The following is a 14,609-nucleotide window of genomic DNA, read 5'->3' on the forward strand; positions in this document are numbered from 1 at the left end:
CAACATAAAGTATATATTTATTATTTACACATATAACCCAATATAAAATATGAAATCATATGTGAGAAAACTCAACATCAACTTACAAATTAAATTCTTAATATTCAAGGTTTTTCCCATCATTTCCTCTTTAAAAATTCACCATGGATCATAAAGGAAGAAAACAACACTCTAAATGGGACTACAATAAAGGTTAACACTAAACATAAAAGAACTAACTTGTTTGAACATCTTAATCTTAATATCCAACTTATATGAAGAAATACCAACCTAATTAGTATTAACAGGAGATCCATTAAAATTATCAAACCAGGGTTTTAAACATTGCAAATCCCACTCCATGAGGATCTTTAACATGAGATTCAACCAACCACATCTGTGTGTCACGGGAAAGAGAGGTCTGTTTGCAAGATTCATATGCTTAGCCATAGGCAACAAGCCACGTGGAGACTTACTCCCGTGAAGAAAAAGGGTAAATACACACCGTATGTGTATGAATGAATGAATGCGGACCTTCCGAGGGAGGGATTTAAGCTAACCAGTCGTATTACCCGTCCTGTCTCACAGAAGCTCCCCAGGGTTTGACGAAGCTCCAGCCAACCTGTCTATCTTAAAAAAGGGGGATGTTTTGAGCCAAAAATCGATCGGCTTTCTACTATTTTTCTTCTCAAAAATAGCCGAATCTACCCAGCAATTCCATCACTGGGCAAAAGAATCGGGAGGTCTCCATTTTATACTATCTGATTTGGTGGTCGTCCCGCAAAATTTGGCGGGGTTTTAACTACGGAGATTCCATTCAGACATAGTTGGCGCAGACGTTGGCCAAAGTCTTGTCCTAAGTTAGGGTTTACCTCTGGAAGCTTTGATACCCGGGGCATCTTGGCGGTGAATTTGTTTTAATAGGCTGGTGATTTTGCTAGATTCTATGGATCTGGGGCTGGGTGTGACAGGCGACATGGCGTCGGTGGATCCAGAATTGTTACAGCTGCAGGATGTCCCTATGCTGTCATTGAAGCCTAATCCTTACAAGGCGCATATTGACGAGCTCTTCTCCCAATGGCTTTCGCTTCCAGAGACAGCAAAAATGGTACGACTTCCTTGTTTACTTTTTTTCCTTCTCTCTTGTTTGATTGAACTTGATCGTTTCTCTGCCCAACATGGTGGGTTTAACTCTAGAATCTACCTTTCTAATCCTCCCCCCACCGCCTGTAATACTGGCTAAAGATTTTCTGAATCTGTTGTGGTGATCCATGATTATTAGTGGTCGGTGAGCTAGGATTATTGACATTGCGATTTGGGTTGGCTGCATTCGGTGGTTTAAGATGCCCTATCACAAAATCGATCTCTAAAATGTTTTAAAAGTCGTAAAGACTCAGGGTTCGAGTTTGTTAGATACAAACTACCTGGACACCTCTGTTGAACCCTAGAATCTGCGGCGTCGATGGAAGTTTTCCAAATCAAATATTGCCACTTTTTTTAAGCGGCACCTCTAGAACCATTCCAAGAACTGTACAAGCCGGTAGTCTAACATTTGCTTGCCCTGAGAGAATGCATGTTCTACACGTAAGGCAAAGGTTTATCACTTTTATAATACAAGTTACCATAATGTTGTGGGCTTACCATTATGTACATGAATTAACGCTCTACCACAAGCCACAAATAGAAAATATACTTGTGTGAGTGGCGGGCATATAACGGTAACTTAAGTTTAACCTAATTAAGGCGTTTGGGGACTCTACTCATGAATGCACAAAGCTTGTATCTTATGCAATCATGATGTTATGTGTCTGGACTCTTGCCACATAGTCCTCACTGCACAGTTGACTAAGGCTTCAAATTATTGAAGGAGTGCGTTAACTGTCAAGTGCATTTCAAATTAAATTTGAATAATAATTACGCTTTGAAATATGATAATCTGATGGAAAATTAATTGGTTTCTACATTCACCTTGCCATAGGCAAGATAAGTTTCACTAGATAGTAGAAAGTGCCTTGTATACATTGTCTATGTGGTATGGAGCCATGCATAGTCTAACATTGGTAATGGATTTTTCCTTACCTTTATGTGGGAACTCAAGAGGCTGTTAGTCACTATCTCTATAGTTTCCAAACTCGTAACAGTAACAATTGGCAAGTAACCATTCTAGAAACATTGACTAGATAGCATAGCTGAATATTTAGATCAAATATTCTCCATGGTCACAGCAACGGATATGTGGCATTTTACACACTCGGCGAGAATATTGTAATTTTCAATATTTCACAATCTATAAAAATTATCTGATTGTGTTTTTGGGATCTGTATTTTATATTCTAGGAATTATTTTCCAAAGTATTAAAGAAGATATTTCAGCAGAGACTTCCAAACTGTTATAGTCATTGTGATCAGTAAACACAAAATAAGCTACATCAAACGGAGTTGACTGTCATAAGGTACCAAGGCTTTCTGTTCATATCATATTTTAGAAATTTGTCAATGGTCGATTATTTTTGTCCTTCAGCAGATCATTGTGTAGCCAATAAATGTGCAGTGAAATTCACCTTGATTGCCTTCAATTATAGAGAAGATGATGCTTACCTTGTCCTTGGCAAAAACATAAACCGTCACAGATGATCTATTGATGTTTGAAAACACTATCAAGTGAGACATACTTTACTTGATGTGTTATGATGCCACCTCGTGTTACGCTATCCACTTATTATGCTTTATTTGGGATTACCCCAGCTCTACTAGATGTGTTTGGCGACCACAAAGGCAAATAAATTTATTCTAAAGTCAGGATGTATTACCCTTTCTTTGGGATTATCTCAGCTCCACCAGGTGTGTTTGGCAGTTGCAAAGACAAATAAATTTATTTAAAGTCAGATTACCTCATTGAAATTTGAAAATGAGGAAAGAAAGAATGCTCAGCAAAAAACACACTTAAGAACCAATTCTCAGCACACAATACTAGAGTAGGTGACACATAATGCTATACTTAACAACCTATATTATTTTAGAGACTATGTGTAGATGAAATAAATAAAGACAGAATTGAGTAAATATAAAATGTGTGGAGTGTTTGCCAGTAATATCCTCACAAAATAATATAGCCTCAATGCCCACTGACAATATTACAATATTCCATGAGGATGTGTAGGGTTGGGGGTGCCTTCCCATGCTTCGTATGCCCCCGAGATGGGGTTGCCTGGAAAAACGTTTTGCCATGCCCCCCATTTTGCGAAACTTGGTAAAAAAGCATAGAAAAATGTTTTGCCAATATGCGGGGCGTGTTTTGCAAAATGGGGGCTGTGGGCATCCCCTGCCAAAAGGGAGGTTGCCTGGGTGCCCCCCCCATGGTTTTTTTTCCAGAACATCCTACAAGGACAACAAGCAGCACAAGGAGCCTAGCCCACGTGACAATTAAGTTATCATAGTTTGTATATTTAGTTTTACGGGTTCCTTTGTACTTTGTTGTATACAAAATCTATTTCTGGGTAAATAGTAAAGCTGTTGCTTTCAACCTTTTTGTAAAAGAAGTCTTCTTGTATATTTCTTGTATATGGGGAAAACAGGGGAACCTCGATAAATATTCAAACATGATAAATGATAAATCATAATAACTATTAACAATGGTGATTGATGAATTAGGATTTGTGTTTGTATCATTTCACCATTTTGAGTTCAGTTTTTACATTGCACGATTCTGAATTTACATGGGATGGATTGTTATGCTGGGATTTTAATTTTTTTATAATTTTAGAGATGGCCCCTCCTATGCTAGGGACCTTGATACCCCCCTGCCTCCATGAATTTCCCTAAAATTTGGTGGGTGTCTCCAAACATCCTTCATGTGCATTTCCCCGCACCTGTCTTGGAAACTTGGTGGAAAATTGCAATTCTACATAAAATAAAAATATCATTTGACTGACGGGATATCATTATCAGATGGTGCATTGGTCCCTCTATGGAAATTGATTATCAGGCGCAGAAGCCATGCTTTCTCTCTTGCCTCATTCTGCTTCTTGCCCCAGCATGCTTTGACAGCTGCATTGCATGCTTGACATGCTTTTGGTCTTAGTTTTGTCTCTGTCTACTTTTGTTTCTATTGACTAAATAGTTAGCTCTTTCTCTTTGTTTAGTGTAGAAAGGAGCTGCTTTTGTACTCTCACTCTGCATTTTTACATTGCCTGGACCTTTGAAGCCCATTGACCAACATGGTGGTCACTTGTTGGACATCAATAAAATTATCTTGTCTTATCCTATCCAGCATGCTGCACAATTTACCCTGAACTATTGGCAGAGGTCTCCAAGCAATTTGTTGACTCTTCTTATAAGCTATACCATATATTTTTGTGTCTCAAATTAAGTATGTCATACTTCATTAGCCACATTACCTCATTCCAACTTTTTGCAAACCAAATTATACGTGCTCCATTCTGGTTTTCTTTTATTTGTTATAAAATGCTTCGTTTAACTATTAGTACAAGCATGAAATTCCCGGTCAGCAGTTTATACAAAAAGGGCCTCCAAATGCACTGACCACAAGGAGTAGCTAGGATCAAAATCAGGTTGGCTACGCACCAAAAATGCCCCCTAGACTTTCATCAGTTCCTATGGCATACCTTGATAAATCTAACCTAATATGGCGACAAACATAAGGATATGACCCGCAGTCCAAAATAACACAAGTCCAATGTCAATAAGCAGCAGGCAGGATGAGTCCAACATTGGTGGGTGGATCATCATGATCCTCTGAGGTTGGCCTCCAACCATTTGCAGTGGGTTCAGGATCAGTGTCCATCAGTTGTTGGCTATCATTACTGGGGTCTAAATTTTTAATGGATTTTCAGCACCATAGATTGTGAGAGCAAGTGTGGGGACATTTTGGCATTCTTGACGGAACTCCCAAATTTGCATATTAATGTCCTACTTGTAAATAATTTGGAGAAACTAACAATTGGTTAAAATGCAATATTTATTGAAGCAATATGGAATAATTTAATAATTCTTGAAATGTTCCAAAAAACTTATCTAAACGTTAATGTTGAGAAGTAAGAATACTTAAAATTGCCATAAGCATCGTTGAATCATGTCTATCTGCCAAAAGGAAGCCCATGAAACCATCTCTCCAGTGAGTTGATTCTGAAGATTTATTGGTTTAAAGCAAAGTTTCTAGTATCAGAGGAGATGTGGTGATTACATGAGTGTGGATTCTGCAAATTTTCTAAATTTATTCATATGCAAGATTTGTTGCTTTTGCAGAGCACACTATATTTATCTTCTTACAATGGATGAAGTTATATTATGGCATTTTTTCTCGTCTAATGAACAACAAGTGGCAATGGATTGCAACTTGGAGTTTTTGGAACCATAGTAAGTCCACTATCCAAATAGACTTATCACACCCTCATGAATAGGGGCTTGCACATTTCTTAATGAGCCTCTTCTAATTGCGAACATTCAAATCCATTCAATGATAGGACCGCACTTAGTTCTCTCTCTTTTTTTTTGATCTATATATGTATGTATTATAAAGGTCCATCTTGTACCTCATTATTTAAATATTGAAGTTAGTAGCTATTGTGCAAATATTTGGGTGTAATGTGAATTTTAAAGATAGAAGCACGCACTAAATTTGAAAGTTCTCATTGTCCCGTAAACTTCAGCATAAAATTTGAAATTGATGATCTAAGGCAAGGTCCGTTTAGACGCAAGGGATAAAGCTTATCTGTTAGTTTGTAAAGTCTTCATGCTTGAACTGGCAAAGACTTGGCAAATGGAAAATACAAAAGTTACACATAATTTCCAGAAAAATATAATTTGCATTGAAACTTGTATGATGGTTTACATTGTACATAATGCAAAAAAACCATGGCATGAGGCAAAATGAAAAAACTAATAAATCATAGGATACAACAGAGCTTTGAAAATATTAAAAAAATGCTGCTAAAGCTAAGAAAATATTGGCTTTGAATATAAGTTCTGATCCAGTGTCCTAGCTGACTTTCTGGTGAAAAATCTCGAAATAAAGTCTGAATTTTGAAATTGTGTTCTAGCTGGAATCTGCTCTAATATTGAAGAAATGTGTTACGGACTCTAATACTGTAAAAAACTATGCACTAGCAGCTAGCTGGTGAAAACCACACTGCAAAAGGTGAAAATTTGTGCCCTAGCAGCTAGCTGGTGAAATTCAGTGTGAAGATTGGTGCAAATTTGTGCACTATCTTATAAATCACCTCAGAAAAGGAGATACAACGTGCCCTATCTTTTGTTGCTGTTGAAAATTTGTTGTATGTACTCTACAAGAGAACATTCATGGTATGAAAAGAAATCCATCTGTGTGGATTACATCAAGGAGAATACATGGATGTTTGTGACGGCTCTTTATATTGGAAGTGCTCTTTTTTTTGGGTTCCTTGTGAATGTATGCAATGTCCACCTACTTCTACCTTGATACATGGTGTGGAACTATCTGGTAGTTGGGGGCATTTAACTATGCAGATCTCAGCATGTACAGCCCTGTTGCACTTAGTACCAGCAAATATTTAACCTGCACCAGCAGTTTATGCACATTAACCCATAATTTCAAAAAGAAGAGACAAAGGATAAGAATTTAGTAGGGCAAACTGTATCTTGGGGTGCAGATCAGAAAAAGTGCTCAGAATAGGCCTCGAACTGAAATTACAGAGTGGATTTAAATAAAAATGGTGCCTAACTTTTGACACTTTATGATCTATGTGCGTGTGTGTGCCTCCAATTTGTACCTCCAATTTTCGCAGGGCCAGTTGTACCTCCAATTTTTGCAGATTTTTTTTAAGCTAGAGATGTGTTCCGATGTCATTAACCACAGGATTTGTCGTTGAGCACATAAACCTGCGGATATGGGGAGGCATGTACGCAGGAACTACAAGAGGTGGTCACGCTTGTTGGACTCCCTTGTAACCCCTGTGGGTACCCCTTCGAGTAGTAGCGCATTAGACAGAACCGCGCACAGATTGCACTTCCACATACCCTTGGGTCTATCGGAAGCCCCCTAGGACCACCTAAAACCTAACCTTAGATAAGTCGTCGGCTGTCTTGCTGGTATAGTGTACTGAGAACACTACTCGGGGAGATTACTCGCACGTACAATAGGGTAGTCAAGTAGTACGACTAAGGGTACGGTCGATCCTCCTTAGTTAGCGCCCTGGAAGATTGTGTTGAGTACTATTGGTGGACCACTGTTCCCTCCACTATTTGAAGATCGCCCAATACTTTATCTGCCAGATCAAATCTAGCAGTTGGGGTTTTACTGCTGCCATACAGCTCAGATTCAGTGGTTGGGGTTTTCACAGTGCAGATAAGACTCTTTGTGCAGTGAGGGTTTTGGCCGCCATAGTTCAGATTAGATTGTCGCAGCACATTTGACAGTACCAAGACCCTGGGGTTTTTGTTACTACAGTCCATGCCTGATTTTCACAGGATATTGGGCAGTATCAAGCTTTTTGGAATTCAGCCACTGCATTATTGATCAGCAGGGAGTAAAACTTCTTTCCATCCCGGGACGCTTGCAAGAGACTTAGCCCATAAGCTTCAGGACGACGAGCTGGTCGCTGTGGTACCATTCACTTATAAGCCCCTAATTTTTCGGCGGTCCCTATTTTTTGTTTTGTTTTGTTCTTTATTTGATCTTTCTTTTTAATTTTGTTTGTTTGGTTTGTTGTTTTTTTAATTGTTTGTTTATTGTTTTTATTCTTTTGTTGTTTTGGTTTGTTTGTTTTGTTCTTCCGACGCGACTTCAAGTGACCCACTCCATTAGATTTTTGAGCTCGCCCTCTTTCCAAGAAGACTACTCTTAAGTAATTGACCGGGTTGGTGTATGCTAGGTACCAGATCTCAAGTTATGGCTGCCAAGAGGGTTGACCACCTTGAAAAAAGGTTCGACAAATCCCAGGACAATATTACCAAACATATCTCACAACTAGCAGACCTTATAACAAAGTCTCATTGGGAGGAGCCTAGTGTTGATGCACACATAGGAGAATCCAACCATCACATTCACTTCAATGGAAATCACCACCATTCCAACCACTGAACACCCAAGCTGGACATGTACAAATTTGATGACTCTAATCCTGCAGTATGGGTAGCACAAATGGAACGATATTTCTCCCTTAATGATATTTGCGAAGATGGAACTAAACTACGTGTGGGAGCACTTTACTTGGACCAAGAGAGATGGCAGTGGCATAAAAATGTTATCCAAGGAGAGCAACTTGGAACATGTTCTCAAAAGCCATATGTGATTGCTTTGACCAAGCATCTAATTTTTTGGGCTGTGTCACTAAGCTCTGGCAAAAAGATACAGTAAAGGACTACATTGCAGCCTTTAAGCAATTGGCCATCAAAACTGACCGTCAAGGAGATGACTTCTACTTGGCGTATTTCATCAATGGCCTAAAAGAAGCCATCCAAGCCCATGTCCAGATGTACCACCCAGCTACTTGGTTGGACACATGCCGCAAGGCCTTAGATATGAAAATCGCCTTAAATGCCCAGTCCAATTGTCCCAATTTTGTCGCCAAGGCACGTCACACCCAGGCTCAGGGCCCCACCTAAACACTTAGGGTTCAAAAGGTGTCACCAACATAAATGGTTGAAAGGAGAAAACAAGGACTTTGCTACTACTGTGATAACAAGTACTCCCTGGACATAAATGTAAGGAACCAAAATTCTTTCAAATTGATGCTACTGATAACAGCTCAGTAGATGAAGCTTCATCCCTTGAGGTGCCCGAGGAAGAAGCGGGGGAAACCCAAGCTGGCAATGATTTCACAGCTATGCTAGATGAGCCGGTTATATCACTACATGCCTTGGCTGGCATTTCTTCGCCTCAGACTTTCAAAATTGGAGGCTTTATTAAACATGGACCAATAGTGGTCGTATTTATTGATAGTGGCGGTATTTATTGATAGTGGCAGTACTCATAACTTTATCCATAAGAGAGTCGCCGAAGTTGTTCATTGCTTTGTGCAGGCGGTATCTAATTTCCAAGTCCTTATCGCTGATGGGGGGACCATGAAATGTGAAGGCTGCTATGAAAATATTAAGCTTCAGATGGGAGAATACCAACTAAAGACCCACATGTTTGCTATTGAAATGGGTGGTTGCGACATTGTCTTGGGTGCAAAATGGCTTCGCACATTGGGCCCTATCACAATGGATTTCCAAGAGTTATATATGAGCTTTAAGCAGAACGACCACATTCATACATTAAGGGGACTCCAGGCAGGTGCTCCTACTATCATTAGCTCACATCGAATGGAGAAGCTTTTAAAAAAGGGCCATCATGGAGTAGTCGCCCAATTTAATGCCATCCAAGCCATTGAATCCACTACTCCTCATATTCATCCTGAGATGCAACAGGTATTAGATCACCACTAGTGGGTCTTTGACAAACCTAAAGAGCTTCCACCCTCTAGGGGTGAACATGATCATAGCATCCCTTTGGTCCGGGTGCCTAATCGCCTAATGTCCGCCCATATCCTTTTGCCCAAAAGAATGAATTTGAAAAATTCATAAAGGAACTCTTTGACGCCAGTGTTATCTGTCCCAACGTCAACCCTTATTCATCTCCAGTGGTCATGGTTCTAAAGAAAGATGGAGAATGGTGCATGTGTCCGGACTTTTGGGCCCTTAACAAGCTCACTATCAAGGACAAATTTCCTATTCCGGTTGTTGATGATCTGCTTGATGAACTGCATGGTGCTCAATTCTTTACCAAGCTAGACCTCTGCTCGGGCTATCACCAAATACGCATGAAGGAAGTAGACATTCCCAAGACTGCCTTCCGAACTCATGAAGGCCATTATGAATTCCTGGTCATGCCATTTGGTCTCTGTAATGCTCCATCTACTTTTCAAAGCCTCATGAACCACCTGCTAAAACCATATCTTCGAAAATTTGTCTTGGTCTTCTTCGATGACATTCTCATCTACAACATAACTTGGGACAAACATCTTCAACATGTAGACCAGATATTGCAACTGCTCCAAGATCACAAATTATTTGTCAAATTATCCAAGTGCTCTTTTGGCGTGGAAGAAGTCGAGTATTTGGGACACATTGTGGGTCATGAAGGAGTGAGGGTTGATCTGAAAAAGATTCAGGCAATGCAAGATTGGCCCCAACCAAAAACCTTGAAGAGTTTGAGGGGATTCTTGGGTCTCACTGGCTACTATTGCAAATTTGTCCGCAATTATGGACGCATTGCTAGACCCCTCACTAATCTTCTCAAGAAAAAATCATTTCTTTGGATTGATGCAGCTCAGCAGGCCTTCTTGTCTTCTCAAACAGTCTGTGTGCTCCACTCTCGTATTGGCCCTACCCGACTTCACCAAATATTTTGTGATTGAATGTGATGCTTCAGGTACAGGTATTGGCGCTGTATTAATGCAGGAAGGTAGACCATTGGCTTTCACCAGTCAACAACTCAGTGGCAAACATCTGGGTCAATCTACTTATGAGAAAGAAATGATGGCCATCTTACATGCAGTAGATACCTGATGGCCATATTTGTTGGGACGTCGTTTCCAAATCCGCATGGACCATCACAACCTAAAAGATTTTATGGAGCAACGTCTATGTAATATTCTTAATGAAGATATACAATGATAAACAAAACAAACAAAACCAAAAACACACAGAAAAATACTCAAGCATCAAACACCATTTTAAAGCCAAAAACTGTGATGCTGAGCCATTTTATTATAATATGAAGAGGGTACAATGAGGTGTTGGAAAGAGTGCACTTGGGCTTGCTCAAGGCAAGCTAGCTAAGCCCAAATGAATAAGACGTCCCCCTCAAATATGTTGTTGCTCTATCTCTTGGCTCTGCTCTGAACTGCCCAGAAATATGTTGTTGCGTGTGAAGCGCTGCTGCTAGGGCCTCCTTCGGTGCTCATAAAATTTTGGGAACTTAATCTTGGCCTCTCCACCAAATACCCAAAATAACCTACAAAGGAATTCGCTAATGCTTGACTTCGGAAATTCGGCCCTATTTCCCTTAGCTCCTCTAGCTGCTGGCTGAATTGGGACCCCTGTTTGACCCCTCAAATCTGCCCAAAAAATTTTGCCAAATTATTTTTGAGGTCCTTGTCAAAAACCCAAAAAAACCAAGAAATGGTTTGTCCTAGTTTTGACGCTCCAAAATTAACCCCCAAATGCTTGGCCCCTCCCTCCATAAGCAAAGGATGTAACCTGTAGCAAATGTTGCGTTTGCTGCTTTGCCAAAATGCTGGAAAAGCCCCCACAACACTTCCTTTGACTGTATCGCAAGTTTCAACCCCTAACTCCCTTCACTCCTCAACCTTCCAACGTGACTCCTCCAGGAACTACACAATCTTTGCACTGCTACAACTTTCTCTGCCGCTATAGCTTGGCCTCCCTGCTGCTACTTTCCCTGTTGCTGTAACTCGACCTCCTTGCTGCTACTTTCGCTACTGCTGTAACTCGACTCACCGCTGTTGGTATGACTTGGGACGAAGTAGAACTCCCTCCTTGGGTTGGCACTCGAAGTCCACTGAAGCAAGGGTTGAGATCTCCGCTCGGAGACACTCTTGTGCTAAACGACACTGCAGACTTGGCTTCAGCTTAAGCGTGCTATGTCAAAGACACAATTTCTAAATAGATGAATGAATGCCCAAAATGAGTGCCTCTTGCTCTATTTATAATTTGTGTTTCCGTCTCTCCTTGTGGTCTCCACTCTCTCTCCCTTCCTAATTCGCAATCCCTTCTCCTTCCTCTCTCTTCCAAGAGTTTGAGTTCCTTCCTTGGGTCAAATTTCTCTTTCTTGTGGTCCCCACTTTCCACTAGAGCCGCAATATTCTCTATTCCTTGTAAGTCCTGGTGTCGGAATTGTGTCTTATCCCCAAACTCATCTCTAATGTTGAAAATCAAAATTGGGGATATTACAGTGCCTGCCAAAAATTGCTTGTCCTCAAGTAATGCCTGAACCAATGCCCCTTGTGTCTGTTGATCATCCCTATCACCATCAATGATACTGGGGTCCCAAACGTGCCATTGAGTCATCCTAGGTCCCTGCACTGCCCTGACATGAAGGAATCCCTCAATACCAGGATCCCAATCCATCCTGTCCCACGTGAAGCTCCCCTTGCTCCACTCACTATCTTGTCCGGTATAAATACCAGAAGTCCCTTACGCCATTGGTGACTCACTAAAGCCCAAAGGAAGATCTCAGTGACCTCCCCTTGTAGCTGCCAACTCACCCCTAATGGTCGTTGAGCTATCTAGTGCTGTGAATCGTGATGCTTGGGTCCCATGCTAGCCATAGAAGGGTGCCACCATGTTGTCGCTGCGCCACTCTGCCTCTAATAGACTGCCCATCGTGCGTACACTGTATCCTCCTGTCCTGGAACCTGATGGTGGAATACTGATAGAGGCGAGACACATCTTGCCCAGACATCTTCATGACGCCAAAGTCTACCCATCTAAATCTAACTATGAACCTGTATAGCAACATTGAAAGCCTACCTCGCCATCCGATAAAGGCCTCCATGAACCCCCATGTGTTAACCCAAAAGTGAACTAGGTCACACTCTGCCATGACTTTTTTCATCATGAGACAGAGTGATCTATCAACCAACTGGATCCCTAGATCCCATAGTTAGACTTGTTGTGACATAACTCTGACAACCGTTGGAATCCATCCATGCCTCATCTCTGTTCCTTGCATGCAATTACTATATATGCTCCATATATCATGAACTAATCTGATGCATGCTAAATTGCCCTGTGCTTGCCATTGTGTAGTACTGATGACCATTGGAAACTGCATGTGCCAAATAGCTACCTCCTGAATGCAGCCAATAGATGGGTTTCCGATACTCGTAATTGATTCAATGTATGTGGATCCATCGTGCTCTTACCAACCATTACCACTAAGTCTGTTATCCACCCTCTTGGTAATGTGCCAATGCAATGTTTGGAGCCCAGACACCCATTGGAAAGCTGCCTCAATCACACACAGTATCCTTTGCTCATGCAGGATCCCGACATGCCTTGGGGAAAGAGTGGCACATGTCTCCCCAGTGATGAGCTCCCCAGGTATAGGCTCAGTGATGAACAATATGCCACCCCTGCAAAAGGTCACGTCATCTCCCAGCTTGTGGATGTCAACTCATGCACTGAACTTGCTCCTCCACTGGAGAATATCTATCGTGCCCCTGAGGCACTGAATCTCATAGCGTTGTCTTGGGAAAATCTCCCAAGTCCTGTTATCCACACTGTGGGTCTGGACCAAACACAACGCTCCCCTCAATTCTACGTGGTGCCAACGAGTGGAAGATACATGGGTTCCAATGGGTATTATTAAGAACCTGTGTGGATGCTCTCGACCTGTCTCGTGACCGATCCACTCTCCCAACCTGGGTATGTCCACCCCAATGACATGCTTGACATCCTCGTCTAGGAATCTCCTTGCTAGTAGCACTCCCTTAGTCCACAGTGCAACCCCACACACTATTGCATATAACCATGTATCCTCGTGTCTCTTGGCATACAATTGCACCCAATCACGCATCTCTGTTCACCGCCCGACCCTGCTACATGCTATTGCATCATCCCAGATCAACTAGTATCCCTCTTGTATTGATGTGTCTGTCACTCTATGAGGTAATGCACTAAGATGTGAACCGCTCCTTCTACACCACGATGCAACCCTGCATGCCACTGCACACCACTACACACCTCTGTGCTCCTCTGCATATTGTTGTGCACCGCTGCATACCCCTATAGACGCCTAGATATCAAGGTCTAAGACTGAGTCCATAACCAACATCTCCCATCCTGTCAGGATCACCATCTTTGCTACCACTCTGCAGGTAAGCCCTCCACAATGTGAGCTATACCTCCTCATCTGCCCAGATAGACCTAAGCGACCTAACTCCTCACATGCTAATGAGAATGATACTATTGTGCCTAGCCTCAGTAGCCCCTACGTCCCATATGCCAATAAGAGAGCACTGTCTCCATACAATGCCCTGTCTGATAGCCTGTTGATGCCACCTCCTCCTACCAGCTCTTGCCAGAGTAAGCTAATCACCCTGTGACTCCACGCATAGTCAATATGCCAAGACAACTCATGAAATCTGTCTGCTCGCCTGTCAAACTATCCTGTCACTAGTGTTGATTGGGGCTCTAATGGAGATATGAAAATGTGTGCGCCCAAACGTCAAATCCATCACGTAGCTACTACCATCACCTACCAGCTCTATGATGTGATGGGAAATCCCACCTGGATCCCAAAAACAGTCTGGCCCTCGAGTCCCTCTGGTAATCCTTGGCCTCTGTTGAATTGTGGCCATGGATGTATCCAACCGCCTAGCCTGGTCCATCGGGTACTAGCTCAATACCTCTCGCCATCCAATCCCAAAGGAGGGATTGAATGTACAATCCCCTATGGAAGGAACAAGCCCTCCAAGATGATGTGGTGTCATACTCAGCTCATGTCGCTCAGTCCTGCTAACCTGGCCATCCCCTCAGGTCTGTCTAGACAACTCTGCCTCCCTCAACCCAATGCGTAAGGGTGGGATAATAACGTTGTAGATCCCATCAGTGTGCCTCTGAAG

General features: G+C 41.8%; 1 protein-coding gene across 2 annotated transcripts in view; it reads left to right on the forward strand.

The window, feature by feature from the left end:
- Positions 1-385: 385 nt before the first annotated feature.
- The window catches only part of LOC149251808 (serine/threonine protein phosphatase 2A regulatory subunit B''beta-like), a 132,881-nt gene continuing 118,657 nt past the window's right edge, over positions 386-14,609 (forward strand). The window contains exon 1 of one of the 2 annotated variants that reach the window (XR_016266906.1): positions 386-1,087. Coding sequence is in view for 1 of the 2 variants with exons in the window: in XM_089459573.1 (XP_089315699.1) it covers positions 926-1,087 (162 nt within the window). In the remaining variant the exon portion in view is untranslated. The remainder of the gene's footprint in view (positions 1,088-14,609) is intronic. The other variant, XM_089459573.1, reaches the window with a different exon arrangement.

The sequence above is a fragment of the Pinus tabuliformis genome, chromosome 7, assembly GCF_031772625.1.
Source record: "Pinus tabuliformis cultivar Carrire ecotype Pingquan chromosome 7, CPIR1, whole genome shotgun sequence".
NCBI lineage: Eukaryota > Viridiplantae > Streptophyta > Pinopsida > Pinales > Pinaceae > Pinus > Pinus tabuliformis.